The sequence below is a fragment of the Chiloscyllium punctatum genome, chromosome 20 (assembly GCF_047496795.1).
Source record: "Chiloscyllium punctatum isolate Juve2018m chromosome 20, sChiPun1.3, whole genome shotgun sequence".
NCBI classification, from domain to species: Eukaryota; Metazoa; Chordata; class Chondrichthyes; order Orectolobiformes; family Hemiscylliidae; genus Chiloscyllium; species Chiloscyllium punctatum.
This window is the reverse complement of record NC_092758.1, coordinates 24,266,437-24,291,680: the sequence shown is the minus strand read 5'-3', so window position 1 is coordinate 24,291,680 and position 25,244 is coordinate 24,266,437. Positions and strand designations below refer to the sequence as shown.

Below are 25,244 nucleotides of genomic sequence, written 5' to 3'. Positions count from 1 at the left end.
CAAAGAGCTATTCCTGTTTCTTTTCAACCATGGTTCACAAGTACTTCAATTTTCAACAAATATTGTTATTGTTTTTGAAAAACACTATTAAATTTATCCAGACCTTCTTTTGACAGATTGTGCACTACCTACTGCCATTTCAGGTAACAATTTTGTTTGTGGAAAAGCATTTGAAGCTCCCATGAAATTTTATACACTTGACACAAGGTTGCTGAACTCAAGGCCTATGTTGGTCTGTAAAGCCTTCTGCCTTATGCAAGGGAAATCAAGTTGGCCCAAAGTCATTTCACTTAATGGCTCTTAACAGCCGTTAGAGAAAGGCTGCTTTCATCTCATCTGCCCGGTTGAATTTAAACCTTGGTTGCAGAGGAGTAAAGTACACTCTTTCAATATACAGCACAACACACATAACCTAAGACTTAAAACACAACTGCTGATGTTTTCTTCTATCCAACAATTATAGAAACATGTACAATACAGCTCTTCCACACACAGCCCCTCCGTGATGGAATTCTTCTCGAAACATTTCCATTACGACAGAAAATCAAAGTGAAGAAAAGATGGTGTAAGTTGTATTACAAAGGCAGCTCCTGATCCTGCATATCAGTGCTGTGTTCAAAGCACCAGGAATGACTATGGCATCTTTCACAGAAAGCTTAGTGGCCTTAATCCCCTTTATTTTTGCACCGAGATGAAAGCAAAATTAGCTTAAATCTTGATGCATGCCAAATTAATTTGCCAGGATGATTATGCTTTGACCATAACATCAACTTTAATGGGGATGATTGGAACGGTCCAGCGCACTAGGTTTTTTCTGTGAGTGAATCATTTTGTGTCCATCCAGGTTATGCTCTTGTAACGATATGATATTTCCACGGGTGCTTGCAAGGGCTTGTGGCAACGTGTGGTACAACATTTCTGTGAGAACCACTATTGTTGTTTCTTTTTTTTTTTGCTAACCACAGTTTTTACACTGCTTGAGTAATATGCTTCGAGCTGGTGTTGGCATTTGTGTTGTAATCAGAACTGATGAATTGCGATGGGGGATGATTCCTAAAATGCCCTGGTTTTAATGTGAACTATTTGTCAACTTCGAAGGAATGGCATCCTGTCAAGGATCAGTAAGATGATACTTTGTCATCATCCTCAGCCAAGGTCATTTACTGTGAGGCGAGGCAGACCCAAATGGCTTTCTTCCTGGAGCCGACTGCGTTAGCAGCTAATTTACTTGCCCCACTTTCTCTTCCCTCTCTCTCTCTCTCTCTAGTTTCTGCCTCTTGTAAAAATACAAAGCGCAATACTGTAGTAAAAATGGATCATTTGCAGAACTAGGTTGAAAACCTCACAGACCTCAGCTTTGTCTTCCAGTTTAGCTGCTCAATGTCTGTGACACAAAAGAAGAAATAAGAAGTGTTAAAAATCTCAATTAAGTGGCATTTACACACATATTTGAAACCACAAATTGCCATGGGGATCGTTACGTCCTTGATCTTTAAATTTTACATATTTCAGTAAATTCTGCTTCAGTAGAAATAGTCATCTATTGATTTATTTCATAGAATGTAATACATTTGTAACAACAGTCATTGTATCGTGTGCAGGCCCTTAGAAAGAAAAAGTAATATATACATAAAAAAAGCGACCCTCGTAGGTAAAAGTCTTTAATTCCTGCAAGCATTCATAGAGTCTTTGTTGGTACTTAAATATCTGCTTTAATGTCCGCTTTCCAATTGAAACGTATCTCATCACTCAAACATCCTCTCATCATTGCCAAAAGATTACCTTGTCATAAATGCCAGTTGTGAGACCAGTAGAGTGGTGATAATTTTTTTTTAAATTGTCAGAATGTATAGATTGCTTTTTGAAATGTAAAATGAAAAGTAGGAGACCCCGATGCCAACATTTTGAAAATCCTAGTCTCTACGCAATTTATTTGAAATTAAAATACAACTTGCCCTTAGGATAGTGAAAAGGCTCCCCCCATAAATTTAAACATGCTGGAAGAGACTACAGTCCTTTTCCCCCATTTTAGAATAACAATTCTATCAATTTAGGGACAGGTATGTCAAATCTTTTCACTGTGCTGTGTGATAGACAACATAATGCTTTTCTCTAAAATCATTAAACATTGCATAATAAGAAAAAAAAATGGAAAAAGCTAACTGTTAATTCCACGTGGAATGATCCATTTCACATCAAACAGCATAGCTGTCTTTTGATTTTCACATTTATTTCTTTAGGTTTCTATATTCATCCTGTCACCTCCCACAGATTTCCAGTGTTATCTGTGGAAACGTCAGAAAACAACTTGCTCTTGACATGTGCTAAATAACACCCAGATTACTCTCCACCACTCCTATGGGCAAGGAACGAACATCATAAACCGACCTTAAGCTAACGTGAGAATAAAACATACAAATTCACATGTAGCCCTTTGTAGCTCTATGCTGCTTTTTCATAAGCTTTAACCTTTGTTTTCACTTCAACAATTCTAGAGTTCTATGGCGCTTGTTGTTTTCAGACAACAGACTTGTTCCTCCCAGGATGCAAAAGGTAGGTTGAAAAGGAGATTATCAGACTGGATTTTAAACTTAGAAAATTGCACATTAATTAACGAAAGACAAAAGTTTCTGGGCACAACTGTCTTAAATCATAGCTTGCAATTGTATTGTTCTTTTAATGATTACCATAAAATTGGTAAAAAGTACAATGCAACAAAGGAACAAAACATTTAGAAAGGAATATGACAGGTTATGTGAATGGATCAAAATGTGGCAGATGGAGTTTAACGTGGATAAATCTGAGGTTATCCATTTTGGTAGGAAGAATAAAAAAAACAAAATGGAGAGAAACTTCAAAATATTTTGGTGCAGAGGGATCTGGGTGGCCTTGCGCATGGGTTGCAGAAAGCTAGGATGCAGGTACTGCTAGTAATAAGGAAGGCAAGTAGAACTTTGGTATTTATTGCTGAAGAAATGAAAATTAAAAGTTAATTGTTGCAACTGTACCAAGTATTAGTGAGACTGCATTGGAGTACTGAGTTCAACTTTGGTGCTCTTACTTGAGGCGGTACGGAGAAGGTTCACTACATTAATTGCAGAGATAAAAGGCTTGTCTCATGAGGAGAGATTGAGTGATTTAGACTTATACATGCTACAGTTTAGCAGATTGAGAGGAGATCTAATTGGAAGTATATAAGATGCTAAAGGGGATTTACAATGCAGACACTGCCACATAGCGGATAGGGAAGAATGTGGTCTATCTAGAATGAGAGGAATTACTTCTTTCAAATTGTCGTCAATCTGTGAAATTCACTAGAGTATGGTAGATGCCATTACATTGAATAAATTTAAGGAGCAAGTTAAGAGATTTTTAATTAGTAAGGGTAAATCCTGTGCAAAGGTTGTAAGTTTGCTCGCTGAGTTAGCAGGTTTGTTTTCAGATGTTTCGTCACCATGCTGGGTAACATCATCAGTGAGCCTCCGGTGAAGCACTGGTATTCTGTCCCACTTTCTATCATGTGTCTCTGTCTCTTAAGATGGGTGATATCATTTCAAGTTATTTTTCTCAGAGCTTGGGGAAATGGGATCCAGATTGATGTGTTAATTGATGCAGGTCAATAATCCAACAATAAAAAAATCCATCAATAAATACATCAATCTGGACCCCATTTATCAAGCTCTGAGAAAATTAACTTGAAATGATATCACCCACCTTAAGAGATCAAGACATAAAATGGAAGGTTGGACAGAACACCAGTGCTTCACCGGAGGCTCATTGATGATGTTTCTTAGTATGGTAACAAAACGTCTGAAAACAAACCTGCCATCTCTGCGAGCAAACTTTCAACCTGAACCTCAACCTGAGCTACACATCTTCACAAAGAATGGATCCTGTACAAATGTCTGTGACTCAGTTGGTAGCACGGTTGCCTCTAAGTCAAATGGTTTGGAGTTCAAAGCCCAATTCTTGTGTTCATTGTCAGACCTACCATTTTTCAGATGAAGCATTAAAATGGAAGCTCATCTTCCCTTTCAATTAGGCACATAATATCCCATGAGACTATTTTTTTCAAAAGAAGCAGAGCTATTGCAAGGATCATCACCAGTTTTTATGCTTAACCAAAGGTCATCACATTACTTTGAGGCCCTGCTGTCCATACACTGATTACAACATTTCTTATATTGGGACAGTAGGGGTTTTTCATTGGCCACAAAGAGTTTTGGGGTGTTGTGAACATGGCTTGTTTAAATTTTGTTTTATTGTTCCAAATGAATATGACTCATTAAAGTCAGGGAAAGGAGAGAGAAAACATAATTTCATAGCGTTGAATGAAAATCTGTGATAACAAAATGGAGACACTTGTGGTAGAAAGGACTCCATAAAACAAAGGGCTCATTCAGGGGTATGAACAAACTTTATGAAAAATATGCAAAAGGAAGGGACACAGCAAACGGAATGAAGTTGAGATAGTTTGCATGTTGATGTCGACAAGCTGACAGAACAAAAAGAGTTCAATGCATCCTCCCCAAAAAGGAAACAACACGACAAAAATATTTCACCATCACTGGTTGATGAGTCAAACAGATTCATCAACATATAACAAGTAAGGATCCTCTATTGTGTACAAGGATCATAAAACATAGAACATTGCAGCATAGTACAGGCCCTTCCGCCCTCGATGTTGTACCTACCTTTGAAACCAATCTGAAGCCCATTAACCTACACTATCCCACTTTCATCCATGTTTATCCAATGACCATTTAAATACCCTTTAAGTCGGGAGGTCTACTACTGTTGCAGGCAGTCAAGTTTAGAGTGGTGCTGGAAAAGCACAGCAGGTTAGGCAGCATTCGAGGAGCAGGGAAATCGACATTTTGGACAAAAGCCCTTCATCAGGAATGCAGCTGGGAGCCTCAGGAGTGGAGAGATAAATGGGACCGGGGTGGGGCTGGGGAGAAGGTAGGTGAGAGCGCAATAGGTGGATGGAGGTGCGGGTAGCGGTGATAGGTCGGAGAGGAGGGTGGAGCAGATAGGTGGGAAGGAAGATTGACAGATGGGACAGGTAATGAGGACGGTGCTGAGCTGGAAGGTTGGAACTGGAGTAAATGAGGAAACTGCTGAAGTCCACATTGATGCCATGGGATTGGAGAGTCCTGAGGCAGAAGATGAGGTGTTCTTCCTCCAGGCGTTGGGTGGTGAGGGAGTGGAGGTGGAGGAGGCCCAGGACCTGCATCACATTGATGCCATGGGGTTGGAGTCAGGGCAGGGCATTCCATGCCCCTACTCCTCTGAAACACTTGGTATTTGACAGATGTTTTAGCTCATCTAGGAGATATATTGAGGACATTACTGTGTTGCAATTGAGTACGACAGGCAGGTAAAATTGGGTACATTTGCATATAAGTGGATGTTGACAACATGTACATGAAAAATGTAACCAAGAGACAAGGATGAGCAGGCACTAGTCAGGGATGAAACCCTGGGGTCCATTAGCTTTGATTATATGGGTATAGGAGAAGAACAACAACAGATTACCTCTCTGGGACAGACTAATGATGTTATACATGATATAACATTATATATCTCTGGTTGGCTCAAGTGACTGAGGTGAGAAAGAAAATGATTTTTTGTGATAATAATCTGGATAGAACATTCACATACTGGTTTCTTTGTAGAATGGTTCAATGTCAGCATTGAAGGAGTTTTTTTTTCTCATATGTATAGCCATATATTATGTACAGCTGTATAAATGGGGTTAGTGTTTTGCTCAATGGTTAATGTCAAAAGATTTGTTGATATTTTTTGACATTCATTCAATTCTTCAATTTCATGACATCTGATTTTCCTCTTTTGCAAATAATAAAGTCACTCTTTCGCTAGCTTCCTCTTTACATTATGCAACATGAAGAATTATTTGTCAAATGCCAAAGAAAAAAGTTAACAAAATAACCACCTGCAAAATTGTCATTACATAATGCTGAGTTCCCCAGTATTGTTCTTTCTTAAATGGCACTTTAAAATCAATTAGTCAAAGAAAATATTGATTTTGGACAGTGAAGTACAACAAAGCATCAACATAAAGACATTGACCACATTTAGAATGTAATCTCCATCATCTGCTCTGCTACATTTGTGGTGTCAGAAAAGGAAAATTCGAGGGTGATCATTGGGCCATTCTCTTGGCTCCTCCTAGTGGACAGTTGAAGAAAATCACTAATAGACTCCAATCAGCAGGTTATCTCCAATTTAATCAGCTACAGAATTGGATAAAGAGTGGGAAGGACACAGGACCAAGACAATGTTATTATCCGAAAAAAAGCTTAAATTTAAGTTCCAACTCACAGTCAAAGAATTACACAAATTGCTGGAAACAAGTGATATTATACATAAAGGAAAATGGATTGAGACTTTTTTACTGCAGGTTGAAGGAACACTTGGGTTATATGAGGAAAGATAGCATGCCAGTGATGAAAAATTCATTGGTCAAGAAAACTGGTAAAAAATGTTGAGCTAAGATGTGACTTTTACTTCTGAAAAAGGAGATAATGTAAAATTAAATGCAGAGAGACTGTCTTTTTATTATCAAAGTAAGTTGAGTTTGCTGACAGTACTCCCTGGCAATTAATGTTCTTCACATAAATTTGCCATGAAATGTAACAAGCACATTGCCATGCAAGCTCTGCGCTGTTTCTCAATGAATAGGTGCAACAAGAAGAGTAATTACCTTTTTAGTCTTGCCGATGGGCAAATAATGTTATGGCTTGCTTATCAGAAATTTAAAGGGCAGTATTACCATATTAGGTAGTTTTGAATGATAAGTGAAACAGGTCTGAAAATTCCATGTGCATTTAATTTGGCGCAGCTTTATGTTCACATTGAAAAAAACTTTATCTGTGAGGTTGCTAAATTTTATTCACTTTTCTGAATTGTTTTCATGTTTTAATATGGGTTTCAATAATAGTGTCTTGGTTTAGTAATAAACCTTTCGACATCAATGTGGCATTGTGCTGTTAGGTCCACCTAGCTTCATCAACAAAACTGCCTGACTCTGCAATGGTGACATTATTCTTTGAGGAGATCAACACTCAGGAGGGTCAAATCAGGAGAAAGTGATTGAAGGATTGGCTCTAGGGCCCATCGTTAAATTCCTCTCCTTCTAACAGATGGCAAATCTTTGCTATTAGGTAAAAATTTCAGAAACAAAATGTCTCTTTAACCCAGTTATTACAACTGAATCATCAGGAAGACAAAATGAAGAGAGAAAACTGTGCTAGATTACCAAGCTAGGCAATGCATCATTGAACAAGAAGTGATCTTGCTAGGTGGGATTGCTCACTAGTGAGACAGACTCCATAATCTTTGGCAATCAATTTACTTGTAGTTACTATGAGAACATTCAGCTGATTCACATTAAACAGCACAATAAACATTTCTTAAATTAACATATTCTCAGTGTTGATTACATTCAGCATGTGGCACAGTGGCTCACAGTGCCAGGGACCAGAGTTCGATTCCTGCCTTGGGTGACTGTCTGTGTGGAGTTTGCACATTCTCCCTGTGTCTGCGTGGGTTCCATCTTAGTACTCTGGTTTCCCCCCACAATCCAAAAGATGTGCAGGCCAGGTGAATTGTCTGTGTTGAATTGCTCATAGTATTAGGTGCATTGGTCAGGAGTAACTATAGGGGTAGGGGGTTGGGTTAGTCTTCGGAGGGTTGTTGTGGACTTGTTGGGCCAGAGGGCCTGTTTCCATACTGGAGGGAGTCTAATCTCAGGATAAAATGCAAAGCTGCTCATCAATATTTCCATTTAACTATCAGCCTGAGAAATGGTGTTATGCACTATGTATAGGTTGTCTTGAAGTCGTGCTATATAAAAAACTGACTTTTAGAACTTAGTGTTAGAAACCTTTTTTTTAAAATAACTAAAGTTATGTTCCAGTGACTTGGGATCACAGTTAAACACGGCTGCATATTTGCATCACTGTACCTTCTACGTTCCAACCCCATTGAAATAGAGACAAACAACTCATCTGCAAAGCCATACCAAGACTGAATGGGGTCTAGCTCCCATAATACTAACAAAGCATCAGGGCAACCACTTGACTACCCAAAAGAAGCAAAGTGATGGAGAAACTCAGCAGGTCTGGTAGCATCTGTGGAGAGAGAAACAGGGCAAACACTCTGGACCAAAGAAGGGTAATTTTGTAAATATGCAAATATTAACTGTTTCTCTCTGTCCAGATGCTGCAGACATGCAGGGTTCCTCCAACACTTTACTTTATTATTAAATGTGGTTATTCAGCTAGATTTATAAAATGATTCTCCATATTAATTTACATAATGGGACTTTGGCCAGAAAAGGAATTTGCCCCAGACAGAGTTTGATGTAAACCACACAACTGCAATACACTAACCATGACCATGTGTGGATCACTGGTCAGTTGGAAAGGTATGGTTATGTAACAGGCTGGTTAACCCATTGTGCATTTAAGCCAGATCAATTACATGAGAATTAGAAGAGTAAAAACATTGTGTGGGCTTCTCCTTCTTTCCAGTCAACTTGCAAGTCTGGAATGCCACCTGCTGATTTTGACTACTAATGTGTTGAAAATGTAAAAACAGAAGTCAACTCAGCAGCTCCAGTCTCCAGAAGGATAAGAAGTCTCGCTACCTCTTTAAACCATCTACAGTATATATCAACACTAGAAAGACCATTACATTTTGTCAGAAAGCAACCAAGCCACAACCTTCAACTGCCGTGTACATCTTTTAATTTTGCTATTGCTTAGCCTGTCCTCTAATATATTTGTGAGAATGAACTTGCACTGTAACAAAGTTGGAGATTTTTAAGATTTTATTTAAACTGGATTTAATACAATAAGCTTTTTTTTTCATTAAAAGACTCAAGAAAATCTGCCTGATCATGTTTTTATTACATGATTGCAGTGTATAAACATGAATTGGTGAGTATACCCTCCTCAAAAAATCTATTGTTGTCAAAGAAGGATTGAGAAAAGAGGGAAGCCATTAAATCACTCTAGCACCATTTGGATAATCAAATATCTGTCAAATGTTTATTCTAAATTACCCTGGAAAACATATGGCCGATAAATAACCAAACCTCAATTAGGTGAAGAATTCACAGGAATTTTACGGCTCAGCCCCATTAAATTTCTCCCCTCAATGGTAAATGAGCACCATAACTGATTGGGACTTTTCTGCTTTCACCTCTTGGATCAGGGTCAATTCAAAATTCCAAAGCTAAATTTAGGTTGCACTCAGTCATCCTATTTCCAGTGGATTCATGGCATAACTTCTATAGCTCAGCACTCAAAGTCTGTAGAGACTGACATTGTGGCAATTGCAATGTTGACTAGGACAGGAAGTCCCAGTATGAATGGGATTCATATATGTACTGATGCATCGTAAAGTAAGTTTTCATCTAACCAATTTGGTGCCTCATCTTGGTGCAGAAATTTATAATTATGTCGCACTGATGATTAAGATAAAAGTAGACTTTGCAAGTAATTGTGTACTTTGACAAAAGGAATGATTTAACTGATGGAAACAGTTAAAAGATTATATCATTAACGAGAACTGAATTAAATAAAGGCAAATTAAAAGTTTTTTTAAATTGCATTTAAGGTCCACCAGCTGCTATAGTGGGATTTGAACCCTTATCCACAGAGCATTAAGCTGGGCCTCTCGATTACTGGTGACATTACCACACTGCTATCAGCTGTCCAAATTATTCTAATCTATAGCACAGGGACTGCAGCAGTTCAAGAAGGCAGCTCACTATCATTTTCTCAAGGACAGCAAGGAATGGACAATAAATGCTGGCAATATCAACATCTCATGAGAACTTAAAAAAAATTAAAATGTTTCTGATTACAAAACACCGCTTACTTAAAGTTATTTTGCTTGGGTGGAGTTGATAATACACATGCATTACATTTTCACAGCAACTCGATGTAAGAAACATTTTCCAAAATTGTTGGAAGAATATTGAAAATATTTAATAATTCATTAGTTGTATAATACAATTTCCTCTGAATCAGCTAAAATTCTACCACACCAGTTTTCATTAATGCACTTATTACTACGCTATATCGTCTGTACATGTTTTTAGATCTGCTTTCTGGATGACAATGTGGATAATCTACGACTGACATGGAAATCCATCACTACACCATTGGGAGTCACACTTTCAGCTGCCTCAGCCCTCGGCTTTGGAATTACCTCTTTGAAGCACTTTATGTTTTTCTTGTGTCCTTTACCATGCTCCCTATACCCACTTTTTTAGCCAGGTACTTTGTCATCTGCTTAAATACTGCCTCACACAGATTGGTGCCGACTTTTGTTTGAAAACATTTGAGACACTGCCTTTAGGTGGTGTGCTGTGCCAAAGATGCTACCCAAATGTTGAGTGAACGTGGTTCTGCACTGTACTGGAGCTGCTAGTGCTGGATGCCCATTTCACCACGCTAACAATGGTACAGCAGCAACTTTGAAAGGGTCAGTAATGGCAATCATTTCTGATTGGGGATTATCCCCAAAAGAATATCCGTAGAATAGCAATTGGAAAGCCACAATGCTGAACCACAATTGCTAAACTGAAGATTTATTTACACCTAACTGTTTAAAGTTAAAATAACTGTGTTCATATTGTGAAATAATTTTTCATGTATACTTGTCACGTTGATCTTGGAAATTGAAGGCCTAGCCCTATTGATATGGGTTTCCTCAAGCAGCCAGTCATATTGCATTTTAAGAGGTTTATGCAAACCTGCAATGTCAAATCCCATGTGTTGCATTTCCATTGCAACCTGAGCTTGCTTACTTTCCTTGTGCAAACTAGGCGTGGCTTCTCAATTTTCTCTGCCATTTTGCCTTCCCTTCCTCCAGTCACTCTTACTTTCCTTCTATTCTGTTATTTCTATTTCCTGTAAGTCACTTCCTCATCATTGCACCCTTTGTTTATTTTGCACCATTTATTGCAGAAAATTCAAGGAATCACTGGTGAACTCCCCCCCAGTTCATTTCTTCCTCCTCCATCACAGCCTTATTACCTCTTGGCTGAGAAGTAGCATGCGGTGTGATGAAATTAATGGCATCTTCAAGAACAATGGTAAAGTAATTTTCTTCCTCTCTCTAGTTCCTTGGCTAACTCTGCTTTTGCTGAAGTAGAGTTTCCTAGGCATCAGCATATTCCAGTACTTCACAGAAGAGGCTATTAGGCAAGTCCGGGGTAAGACTTTCCTTTGGTACAACAAATAGGAATAGAAACGAGAAAACACCAGTCATCTAAGCTAGCTTGCTGTTTCACGGTAGCACTTTATCATGGGGTAACACTTTAATGCAGCATATTATTGGGTGCATTCACCCAAAGAGCTTCTGGAAATACTTCTCTAGGTTAGATCTTCAGGGCTACTGGGTTATGATGACACAATAAATCAAATTCTACTTTAAATACATGGGATTCAGAAATTTTTCTACGGGGTTACATTCTGTATTTCCTTTTTTTTCCCTGGGAATACAAAATCAGTATATTCTACTATTTTAATTTAATATAATTTGTGTACACTTCTTCCAGATTGGGTGAAAGACTACGTTGAATTTACTGTGAGCTAGTTTTCTTCCGAATAATGCATGCAGCTCAACAATGGAAAATGCCCAATGTGTCACCAGAAATGTAACTGTGAATTATCAGATGTTAAAATTCACACATTGATGTAAACACATCTGAAGTTATCGGCATTTTCAGCATGACCAAGCAAAATTTTGTGAAAGGACTACGAACATAAAGGTGATCATGATTGTTCTAAATTCCATTATTATTCTAAAGGACAGTTAATAGATGCAATGTGGGAAACTGTGGGGTTATGCACTTTGGTAAGAACTAAAGAGGCATAAACAATTTTCCATATGGGGATAGGCTTCAGAAATCTACAGCACAAAGGGATTTGTCGATCCGAGTTCAGAATTCTCTTAAGGGTAACATGCAAGTTCAGTTGGCAGTTCAGAAGGTGTACGTAATGTTAACATTTTTTTCAACAGGGCTAGAAAACAAAGTCAGCTGAGGCCGTATAAGGCTCTGGCCAGACTGCATTTGGAATGCTGTGAGCAGGCTGGGCCCAATATCTAAGGAAGGATGTGCTGGCAATGGAGGGGGTCCAGATGAGGCTCACAAGAATGATCTCAGGTATGAAGGGCTTGTCATATGAGGAGCTGTTGAGGATGCTGGTTCTGTACTCAGTACTGTTTAGATGAATGAGGGGAACAAAATTGAAACTGAGGCCTGGAGAGAGTGAGTGTGAAGAAGATGTTTCCACGAATAGGAGAGACAAGATCCCAAGGCACAGCCTCAGAGTGAGGGGATGACTGTTTAGAATTGAAATGAGAAGACATTTCTTCAGCAGAGGGTGGTGAATCTGTGGAACTCATTACCACAGAGAGTTGTGGAAGCTGTCAGTGAGTGTATTTAAGACAGAGATAGATAGGTTCCTGATTGGTAAGGGAATCAAGGGCTACAGGAAGAAGGCAGGAGAATGGGTTCGGGAAACATACTGGTCATGATCGAATGACAGAGCAGACCTGATGGACTGAATAGGCTTATTCTGCCCCTAAATCTTATGGTCTTTTGGTCTTATGGTAAGTCTGTGGATTTCTCTGCCAGAAGAAGTGGTTGAAACCAAAATATTGAATGCTTCTGAAGTGTCAAGCATAGTTCTTAGGGCTAAAGAGATCAAAGGGTATGGCGGGGGGTGGGGGGGGGAAGTGGGAACAGGATTTGGATGAATGGCTATGATCATACTGAATCAGACTTGAAGGACCAAATGGCCTATTGCATCTGGATAACTGCATGATGTTTGTACATTGTGTATACTTCATTCTGACATATCAATGTACTGTAACCATAGTCCCCAAATTCTTTACGTAGATTAATAGGTTAAAGTTATATTGTGGTGAGCTGTGGTAAACAGACCCTGTGCATTGTGTTAATGCATGTGGAAAGCATAACGACTTTATGCACCAACTGTTCACAAGTAAAACTTTATGCATTGACAATATTAACATCTTAAGTACGTCAAGTTGTGTTCGGCAGATAAAATACCAATTTCATACCAATTCAAAGTGGTTTTGGATGCAAAAAGTTGTCGTATAACTCAACAGTGAAGTTAGCAGTACTAGCAAGAGGCAATATGTTAGAAGGGTTGTCTTACTACCAACTGAATTTCAGTCCAGTGTATATCCACAATGTTGGACTATAAACACATTGTTTTATGATTTTTGACTATGTCCATAATACAAAGCATCAAAGAAATCTTTTGCATATTTGGAAGATTTATAACATTACGTTTTTCAATGTTTTACTGCTTTAAGATGCTTTCATTTACACTCCAACACTAAACATGAACACACATGCCTAAATCTACATTTTAGCTCAAATACAAATACTGCATATGCCGGAGCTATGCAATAGCAACATAAAAATCTCAGCAAATCGGGAAGCATCTGAGGAGAGGAATATGGAGTTGATGTTACAGATTGATGACCTTTTTATTAGAGCCTTGTTGACATGAAAAGTTAATTCTATTTCTCTCCACAAATACTGCCTGACCTTCAAAGTTTTAACAGGTTTGTTTTGCACTTATTCCCATATTTTGGCTAACTATTTGGAAGCACAGTCCAGAGCTGCACATTGTGCGTCAGATTCCTGGGTAGTAGGATCGGTAGTGGTACATACCCACGGCCATAGATTTGCAATGCAGGGGTGGATATGCTAATTATATGGTGAACGTAGAGCCAACAAAACAAATAGCTAAGCAAAAACAAAGCACAAGAGAATGAAGGTAAAAGGGAGAAAAAAAAAGCCTGACAAATGTAGAGAGTGTTCAGAAATATGCTGCCATGCAATTTTGAAAATTAGCATTGAAGTATCTAATATTTTTAAAACACATAATTGAACTCAATTTGGTCAAAATCTTGGAATTCCCTCCTGAATGGCATTGTAGATCTACCTACAGAACATGGATGGCAGCAGTTCAAAAAGGCAGCTCATCACCACCTTTTCAAGGGCAACTACGATTAGGCAATAAATGCGAGCCAGGCAGTAACACTCACATCTAATAAGTGAATTTTGAATTAAAATAGAAGGCTAATTTGATATGACTGCTTTCAACTTTTGAGTACTATATGTCTAATTTATTGACAAATAGAGTCACAAAATTGGAAAGGTGATACTGAAAACACCACTCAAAGTATATGAAGAATGTACATCCATCAATGACACCCTTAATACCATCTGGCAACACTATAGGTTTTGCTGAAGGCAGAGGTAGAATTCAATGGATGTTAAAATGAATTTCATGGCTGATGCAGGCAGCATCAAATGGCTAAGTTCCTCAGTTCTGAGGACAGGTCACTCAAACTGAAACATTACTCTGATTTCTCTCCACAGATGCTACCAGATCTCCTGAGCTTTTCCAGTGATTTTTGTTTTTGTATCAAATGGCTAAGAGTGAAAAGTAAACTTTTCTATGAATGGGAATAATAAATGAAAATCTACATTGCGTCAAGTCACCTTCACTCAATTATTGTTTTGAAGGGAATGGTTAGAAGAACCTCTTGTGTTCGCAGTTGCAACTATTTATTTGTGGAACCTATAACCACATTCCAAATAAGCAATAATTTGTAACATTTCCTGATTTGTCGGCCACTTCCTTCATTAAAACCACAACTTAATTTCTGCACTGCCAAAAGATGAATGTATAAATGAATCTTTAGGTATATGTTGGTTATTCAAGCATTCCACTTTGGATAAATGCACATTTCCATTCAGAATTTGTTGAGGGCTAAATGGAGATTTTGATCGACAATGTATCTATCTTCAGAAGTGTCATATATATTTAAATGATGTATTACTATCACTATTATAATTAGAATACGGTGTTATTCATTAGATTAATTTATTTTGAAGCTGCCTGTTTACCTTAACATGTAAAAAAGCTAATTTCAATGTCATTATAAGGAGATACAAACTTGTGAATATCTTAAGGTGTTTTCAGAACATTTCTGTTTAGACAACACTGCCTAAAATGAACAAGTTAAAATACTGTATTTTTAGGATCAATATAAAAGATTTTCCTTGCTCTCAATACCAATGCTCCTGTACCCCCTTATCAGGATAAAACACACCATCAGTTTTGACAATCACCTAAAACACTGTGATCACAGTAATTTCAGTTAAGCGATCTTTATCAAAGAAAAGCACAAGATTTTCCTATATCACCTCTGGAAATTGAATTACTTACACTTTTGTGCACAGGAGACAGCTTGCTCAGAATTGTCATAAGCAAAACATTAAGAAAAAGTTCTTTTTCAAGTTTCAGAACGATAGAGAATGTTATAAGTTAGATTCACAGAAAACCCTGTTCACTCAATTCTACCTTAAAATATTTGATATTTTACATAATAACCCCTATTGATTGATAATATTGGGTGCAAGCAGGACTTATCTTTTTAAGTTTTAAGAAGCTTTAACATCCAGTGGTTTGAGAGTCAAATGCAGAAATACAAAACTTCCTCCAAATTATTCCCACTTGCTCATTAGATTCCTTCTCCCAAAATTGAATATAAATGAATAATTTAACTGTAACAAGTTTGGTGAAACAGGGACTTGCAGCATGACATGAGAAGCATTTCACAGACTCCTACCAGAGAAAGCAGTGAATCCTGAGGGACACCGTTCTCTAATCCAATTAAACTAATTGAAGAATTTAAAAGAAATAGGTTGTTATTTGGGAATTATACAATTTTTAACCGTTCACACGTACTGCTTCCTTATGAAAGCCGGAGAATGTAGCCTAACATCTGTGTGGTCTGAGGCTTTTTATTGGTAAGGATCGTGCAAGAGGTAGAACCGTTTATCAGCAGCAGTTGACAACTGTTTTCTTCCTCGCTAACTTGGCACACAATTTGGAAAAGCAAATCCTGCAGAACAGAAACTGGACACTGACTACTACCACCTCCCCATCCTCGCGTTGGGAAAGGAAAGCAAGGACATCGACAGCGCGAACAACAAAATGAGAACAGTGCTCTGCAGTTTCCAGAGAATCCGCCGTACAAACGCAACCGGCTGCCTCACCTCAGCAAACAGGCTCTTATATGGAATATCACCTTCTAGAGAAGGACAACCATTAACTCTTAATGGCAAAAATCCTACTTCATAAATAATAAAAATAAAACTGCTGAAATTAGCATTGAAAAGACACGTTAAAGGTGGAAGAGTTAAATGACGCTTGTCTAATTGTGTTGGTAAACTGCAGTGAGTCAGAAAAGCACCCCTCGATAGTCCGGAACTGGAATCCGGAGAAACATTCAGTTTTTTTTTAAAAAATCAGCAGAATTCAAGTGGCAACAACAACAAAAAAAACTCGCGTTTCTTATTTAACTTTTCGAAGGAAGCGGAGGCAACCTGCCTGTCCTCATCTTTTGTAAACCCCCTCTCGAATGCACTACGTGGGTATAATGATGAGAGCGTAGTTTCCAGGATTAAAATCTTTCTCTCTCTCTCTCTCTCCTAGAATATTCTGAGGCGACAGTTCGCCGCGCAGTCCGAGCCAGTGAGCAGCGCTGATGGATGGGCTGAGAGCTGCGAGAGCTCAGCACCTACCTGTCTCCGCCGGGAACTTCTTGGGCTTGGCCGCGTTGGCAAGCAGCATGTCGGGGGCTTGGCGCTGGACTGCCCCCTGGACTCGCCTCGCCCTCCGACCGCAAGGAGACGGAGTCGCTGATGGAGCGGCAGAGCGGCCGCACACCGCCAGCTCGCTCGCCAGTTCCTCCCCGATGCTGGTGACAGCGGCTGAAGCGGCTGAGAGACAGAGATACAAAGTCCCGGCTTTGACCTCGCTGACTCCTCTAGACTGGAGATAGACAGAGACAGAGAGAGAGAGAGAGAGAGAGGCGCAGGGCGGAGAGATCCGAGAGAGAGAGAGAGAGTGTATGGAAGAGGGAGGGATGAAAGAAGAGGAGGGGAAGCGAATGAAAGGAGAGAGAGAGAGAAGGAATGAAATGAAAGAGAAAGCAGGAAGATGGGAGGAATGAAATGGATGGGGTAGAGAGAGCGATGAAATGCAATGAGATAAACAAACAAGCGATAGGAAAGGGGAGCGAGGCGGTGAGAGGAAGGCTGAGAGAGTGGATGGGAAGGTGCAGAGAGCTGGGGGAGGAGGATGAGGAGGAAGTGCGGGGGGGGGGGGGGGGTGGTAAGCTGGGTTGTGAGCAGGACAGTTCCCAGTCTATGTACCCCCCGTGGAAGAAGGCAGCGCGATGCTAGAGTTGAAGCGAACCTGGGGCATGACCAGAGCCGGCTCTTTGGGAGACTGCAACTCACTCCAGCCGCCCGGAGAAAACAAGCAGGAAAATAAACGGGAGGGGCTGGGGTTGGGGGGAATACAGAAACCTCCAAAATGTCAGAGCTTCAAAACGAGAGAGAGAGAGAGAAAAAAAATAGTGGAGAGAACCAAAAGGCAGAGCAGCACAGCCCTGCCTCGGTTTGTCTTTTATCTGACGGAACAGGAGGGAGGGAGGGTCTGGGATCAGGAATAAGTATCAACACTGCGGGAAGAAAAAAATAAATAAGTCCGAGGGTTTGGAGAACTTGAGAAATAGATTAAATAACAGCGCAGGAGTGCGGCTGGATCTAAGCTCTCCTCTCTGTCAGCAAGCTCAAGCCGCTGATGTCTACACTGGTGACTCCATGACAACTGATGGCTGTGAGCCAGACAGGTGTAAATAGCAGATGTCCTCTCTCTCTCTCTCCCCACGCCCCCCCATCAGCAGCAAGCTTCCCTCTCTCCCTCTGTTACCATCGTCCCTGGTCACTTGCCGGCAGTTTGTATCCCCGTCTCTCTCTCTCTCTCTCACTCACGCACACACAGAGCAGCTTAGACAGGGCAAGGTAGAGCAACGTTTGATCTGCCTATCACCCACCCTGCTACCAATGCATTTAACACCCTCAACTCTGGCTCTCACCACCTCCACAATAGATCTGTGTAAACCGGCGTGTTATTGTGATACAAACTCAACACAATTTTACATCGACCACAGAGGGGGAATAGGTATGTGTGTGTTTACGCGCCTTCCTGACAACAATGCTCTTGTGACAGGGCGAGGAAACCAGTCAATCTCTCCTTTTCTCTCTCTCTCACGCACACAGACACTCGTACAGCCACCAGAGCTCAAAGGCTCAACTGCTCCCAGGAGCGATTAATCTTCTATTCCTAATTAGATATTTGCTAATTAGTATCTGACGTGTGAAGGAGAAACATTTTTTTGGTGATGAAAGATGCCGGGAGCTAAGGCTTCAGTACTGTCTTGTATCTTTGTGGAATATCGAGGCTAGGTCTGGATCCACTCCACTGTTAACAGGAGAGCTTTTCACTGTACTTACAATATTTCCATCCCCTTTCCCAAAGGTCCCTTTCTATACAGTTAACGGTCTGAGTTGAAATTCCCAGGTATATGTCAGTCAGTAAACTCAAACCCTTAAATGCCTCAGAAGAGTCGCTCCTCTCAAACCCTTCGCCCTAAAGAACAAACGATTGGATTCCATAAACAAACAAAATGTTTTCCCAACATCTGCTAGATATGAGAATATTCCCTGTTGTGATAGATTGGAGGAATACAGGATTAGTGCAGTCTTTTCCATGGTTTTCCATCTTCTCTCACCCCATAACTTCAAGAATTCTTGACAATTACAAACAATATGGCGCAACAAAAATACAGGAGCACACATCACAATACCTGATAATGTCCTCTGGGGCAAAATGGATAATATCTTAAGACCATTGGAATAACATTTACTATATTCGCCCTTCCATAGACCACCTGCATTACTGGATGGCAGAATGGGCTGGAAATCTAGTTCTAGATCTGGATGTTAGCCATTAGTATCTGCACAAAAATATTTATCAGCTACCTGATTTTGGTCCTCTCGATGTGATGAAGCGTTTAGAAGATGCCTTACAATGTGGCATCTCAGAAATCGGTCACTAACCATGTGGTAAAATCATGGACAAACCAAAGATCTGAAATAGACAACTTTAGCTCCCACTTACCCAACAACTGCAAAATCAGCATTGGGAACTGACAGCTTTAAACAGACACGCATGCTTGGACCACACAGTGCACTTTTTCATGCCAGAAAAGATTAGTTTCTATTCAGTTGTTATATATAGAGTTGAAGTAAAATCTATCAGCAATTAAACTTACATTACATTCTCTTTTCTCCATTCTGATACTTGCCTACCAATAATAGAACAAATGCTGCTTTAAAATACAATCTAAACTCCAATCCCCTTTAACTCAAGAAGTAGGAGCTAATCCAACCATTTCTGTGAAAATATCATTGTTCATTACATATGCATGTTTTGGCCAGGGAAATTGACTTAGTCCCTGCTGACAGAAACATAAAAGCTTGGAGGTCAGCAGTACATACCACACATTGCAGAGGTTGTTCCTTGTTCCAAGACATTAAGCATTCTTCAAAACAGATGTGCCTAAATCCCAATTCATCTTTTTATGAATGTTTACCTACCTGCATCTAATTGCAATCAAAATAGCTGTTGGATATACACATTTTCATGAATAATAGGACTAATTTGGAAGTGATTACAAACATTGATACAAGCAATGGGTTCAAATGATCCATAAACCATTAGAGGTGAATCCTCAGCAATTCATATTTCTCAGTGGCACTTCCTCAAAATAAAACTGTAAGCTTAAAATAATTAAATGGATTTGACAGAAGGATGATAATCTTACAGCAATTATATTGCAGTTACACTGGCCATCTTCAGGTATCACCTAGAGGCCATTGGTATCTGCCAAAACATTCACTGCTGCCCAACAAAACAGGGTAATCTTATCAACGTCATAGTAGAAAATAATAAGAGACACCCTGGAGTACTTTCAAGGTTGTCATTTCATTTGTGGGCTCAGCTGACAAATAACTGCATTTTCTATCACAGGTTAAAGTGTTACTTGAATCTCCAAGCAAAAGCACATCCTTTCCATCAGTCCTTGATTTTCATTATTCACCTTTTTTTTTGTATATAGAATGTGCCACTTAAATCACACCAAGTTATCAGCAAACTTGTATCAATTACATTGTAATAATTAGTCCTTCACTGAGTGAGAACCATTTATATAAAAAAAACACTTGGCCAATGAAGTCCATTATGATACCTGTTGTCAAAATATGCCTTCACAATCACCCAGCATAATGGGGAAATGGGAATAATTCTCAATGTGCAATAAAGATCAAATGGTCCTGATAAAATTATGACAACAAGGTGGTGACAGTCACTTAAGCTTTGCTGTTGGTGTTTACAATCTTTTATTAACCTCTCAATAAATTTCATGCTTTAAGATTACTAACTGGTTTTGTTGTTCGTCTACATGATATATACTGCATTTAAAAAAAACAACAGTAGGTAATCCCTTTATAAATCAGACCTTGTATCACAATCAATCAGTATTCTGTGAACCTCTTTAATGCCCCGAGTGCATGGAAGGCTCTGACTAAAATCACCAGCTCAGCTTGCAGTGAAGTGTAGCCTACTCAAACAAGAATCGTGGATTTGAAACAAGTAGTACAGACAATGGCAACTCAGGCATCAACCAATAGCAGTGTCCATTTAACTTGAATTGTTAATTACTTTTTCATCAGAATGATGTTATTTTCAATATCTAATATTCTCAGACTGATAACTAACAGAAACATTGGAACTGTACATTGCAAAGATGTGGTATTCGTACACTTACCACTTTAAAGAAATTTCCTAGACTAGTATTCTAACAGGGAGATTTATATTATATTGCCTGTTACAAACAATAGTGCAGAAAACAAACTTGAATGAATGAACATTCATATGGTAATAGAGTGTAATTTCTAGGCTAGTGCACTTTAATAGTTAACAATTTATTATGAACTGCAGAAAATATTCGTCTGCAAAATTTGTAACAGCATATATGCAAGATGCAACAAAACTGTACAATGTCACAGTTGGGTGCTGTAATGATGCAGAACGCTGGCAGTTTGAGTTTCTGTGGGAAGGAATATTATGATTTGGCACACTAACATTTCCCGTACAGAGTTCTTGAAGATATTTTACACGTGCGCTCATAGAAGAACATGCGGCAGTCACTGATCATGTCTTAGCTAACTCCTTGGCACTAAAGATAAAGGTTCTAGTCAATGATTTTATTTTTGCCACTGGGGCAAATATTAGTTGTGACAAACGTTTTGAAGTCCGACATGTCATGGAGTTAGATGGAGTGAAAATGATGAGGTGAGTGGATAGGAAGAAGACTTTTTACGAGAGAGCGTGGAATGGCAACAGTTGAGACACAGACCATTATATTTGAGGGAGCAGTAGGTTCAAACATTGCAAAATACAGTAAAGAAAATACAGGACTGGGAAGAAAGAGTAGTGACATTAGTTTTGAACTGCTTCTTCAAAACTGGACATAATTAGACGAAATGGCTTCCCTCTGTGCTGTAATTATAAGTGGCTGAAGTATGAGCATACTCTCAGCAAAAGTCATTTGATGCAGCGCGTGATGTCTCTCCCTCTGAGCCACAAGGTGCGGGTTCAAGTTCCACCTGCCGCGGAGGAGTGTCATTACAGGACTGAAGCAAGTCGATTATGAAATACATCTCTCGCCACACTCACTCCGGTTTCACTTCATGCACTCGCTATCCTGGGGATCTGCGGAGATTGCCAATCTTATTCCGTGGGGCTCCAGACTCGAGGAATACTTTCATGCTTAAACTAATTTCGCAAAGATCGCTCATCAGTTGTGGGAGGCAAAGTGCCTGGGTTGGATCCGCCTTGATTTCACAGGCAAATGAATATAATTGATACCTACTGTGCCACATAGTGGCCATTATTACAAGTCTAAATTGAATTCGAAGTAATGGGAAAATGTATTGCGCGAGTTCTCACTAAATTAACCATTGTTCCCATCATAGTACGACCTCGTCCTGGTCACTAGTGTGACAGATTCTCAGCTGCACTTTCTCAATTCGTGACTGCACCGGGAATTTAACCATTCCAGAAAATACCCGAGATATGCTAACTATGTCCATTAAAAAAACAGTGTCGCCTTTAATCAAATTCAGAAAGCTTCTCAGCACTGCTTACATCACCCATCCATCTCTGTCTGCAGGTCCATCAAACTTACATTTTACCTCTCACAGTGAATATTTACTGAAACTAAACTGTCTTTCCTTCGCTCCCCAAAGATTTGTCAATTTAAATTTAATAAGACATGGTGAGAGGATTTATTTTTTTTATGACAACAGCCTTAGTCAGGTCAAAAAAGAAGCAGAGCGAGATTTTATCTGTTTAAAATTATGAAGTGTTTCAGGCACATTAGCCCTCTGAGTACTGAAGTCCCCTCAGCACTTAGAGCATCATCGAGAAGCACTAAAACTGATTCGGCCTGTTAAAAGTGCTGAAACGAAGCCAAATAATATATTTTTTAAAAACACCCACTGTAATAAGACAGGTACACTGCAATAAAAGTACAACCAAGTGCTGTGAACTTAGGCACCAGATAATACCTTTATTTTGAGCCAAGGCCTTGTTTAATCGCTGCTATGACACTGACGGGTACGAAAATTAAAAATCCAAATAACGCAGACGTCTCGATTTTCGAATCAGTTATTTTATTGCCAGCGGGAACATGATTACTGTAAGTGGGCTGCTGTGTGCGCTAAAATAAGACCAGTCAGAAAATTCAGAGCACACTTTGAAACACACCGAGGGGAATGGCAGAGCAGAAAACCCAGATAATACTTTGGCCAAGGTGATGGGGCAGCTAAGTATCCCCTTACAAAATGCACGAAAGTAGAATCCCCATTGCAATGTAGGACATTTTGGTACCTTAAAACATTTCGTCTTTACATTCCACAAAACAAACTGGAATACAGCTTTGCAGTGAATGAATGGGGCAGGTCCAGCCCTAGTCTGTGTTGACTTTACTATGAGCGAGCAACATTCTGACTCTCACCGTTTGAGACATTACGTAATGGATGATCATTTGGGTTTGGATCCAGAAGACAACAGGTTCCATTGAAGCATACACAAGCGGAGCCACAAATTGTAAAACCACGTGAGGGTGTGAGGAGGAGAAAGAATCGAATCTTGGCACAATTAGATTATTTTTTTCTCAATGGGTTGCTGATTACAAGTTAGTTATTGTGGGCCTTTTGGCGTAATGTTCCTTCCTCTTGGCTAAAAGGCCCTAGTTCACGCCTCACCTTTTCCAGAAATGTCATAATGTTTGGAACAAGTTGATTTAAAAAAAAAAGTCTCCTAGTTAATATGAGCTGTTGAAGTAATTTATCTCGAGATCAACTGGCAACAATGAGAGGGAGGCAAAACTTATGAACCAAAAACAGAAACTGCTGGAGAAACTCAGCAGGTTTGGTAGCACCTGTAGAGAGAGAAATACAGTTAACCTCTCAGTCCAGTAACCCTTGCTCAGTACACTTCTGACTGAGTTAGGATCCACACATAAAACATCAATCCAGTACCAATCTAACTATGATTCAGAGATCAACATTTACAACATTGTGCTAAATAGTTTGCAGTAAATTTTGCATTATTTACAAAATGGAGATTTTTGTTTATCAGGCACATGATCCAGGTGAAGAGAAAGGTTGATGAAGCATTTAGTTTTAAGATAATGTCAAACATTCCTGATTTCTTTTGCAAATAAATTTATAATTTTAGTTTACATTTTAAAGCAAGCCAAAATAATTTTCTTTCTAAGAGTGTAGTGTAAAGATTGACTGCACTTTAAATATAGTATTTAATGACATCCGAACTTTCCCTGACTATACAACACAGCAATGGAGCTTGGCTGAAAATGTCTGTTTGCCAGGTTTTATTACTGTCTTAATTGAGGGCAGTGAGAATAATGCATGGTGAAAGGCTTATTCCAAAAAATGGTTGCATCTGACTACAAACAATTCTGCCAATCAGTTTTTAATAGTCTGGCATGCTATTATAAGCAAAGCACAATAATATCACAAAAACAGATGCATTGTTCTGATGAATGGCCATTGTCCTGAACTGTAGACTCTGTTTCTTCCCTCCTGCCAGACCTGTTGAGTACTCCCAAAGTTTTGTGCTTTTATTTCATATTTCCAACATCCATGCATACGCCTCAAAACTGTTCTGCTTACCAACCATTGTGCTGAAGATATTAGCAAATTAATGCTGTCAAAGAGAAGTTTGAACTAGAATTGCTCAGTTATCAAATTCAACAATTTAAAAGTATCCCTGTAAATCGAGACTGCACATGAAAACTACAAAGCATGGGACAAACAGATCTTTCATTCAGAGATTCACCTATACAATAATCCAGGTTTATTTGTACCATTTTATGCATGTGCCGATTAAAGAAAGATTTGAACACTCCACAGTGTTCAGTACAAAACACTACTGTATTGCAATTGAAAGATAGAGAAAAAGCATGGCAAATATTTTAATTTTAAATGTCTTGTTTGCAATATCAGTGACACCATTATTTGGAGGGGGGTGGGGGGGAGGGGGCGGGGTGTGCAGTTTTATTCTCAGTAAATATTAATTCTCCAACCTTCTTTCCACTTACAGTACTGTTCAGCTGAAGTCAGCTGAAACATTATTATGTTTCTTTTATGTTGCTGAGATGCCAGTCACTCTCCAGTGATGGCAGCATTACATAGAGGATAGATCACTTGGTGCACCAGTGTAGGTCAGATAGGGATGTATATTAGTGATTAAAATAACACAAAGACATGAGAACCTATTGAAACAAAAAGGTAATTTAGACCAGCAAGTTCAGTGCAATTAATCATACACAATTTTCACTGTCATGGACTCCCCCCACAGTTTGTTTCCTCAGGGAGAAAAATAGCTACAGAAAACACTATCAAGAGAAAATTGTCAATTATTTTTTATCCTGAAACCAAAAGCAATTGGGTAAAATAATTTAGAACTTGAATCTACCATAATTCACCCCGACCAGTTAAATTTTGCACATAAAATTCCAGGGTCCAGAAAAGACTGACATTGTTGCTATGATTAGAACATTTAATCACATCTGTCTGTTATTTTTTCTGTATTACAGCCATTGGTGAAACAATTAAGACATAAATACAATCATCTGCCGGTTTTATG

The 25,244-nt window shown here is 39.1% G+C and overlaps 1 protein-coding gene across 10 annotated transcripts in view; it reads right to left on the bottom strand.

Annotated features, from left to right (window-relative positions):
* Positions 1–25,244, bottom strand: part of tenm2a (teneurin transmembrane protein 2a) — a 2,790,214-nt gene that overhangs the window by 535,452 nt on the left and 2,229,518 nt on the right. For 2 of the 10 annotated variants that reach the window (XM_072590505.1, XM_072590507.1), the window contains exon 1: positions 16,682–17,243. The exons of the other annotated variants lie outside the window; for them this stretch is intronic. In XM_072590505.1, coding sequence (XP_072446606.1) covers positions 16,682–16,730 — 49 coding nt within the window. In that variant the 5' untranslated portion in view covers positions 16,731–17,243. Of the gene's footprint in view, positions 1–16,681; positions 17,244–25,244 lie in introns of those variants that run through there. 10 annotated transcript variants of the gene reach the window in all.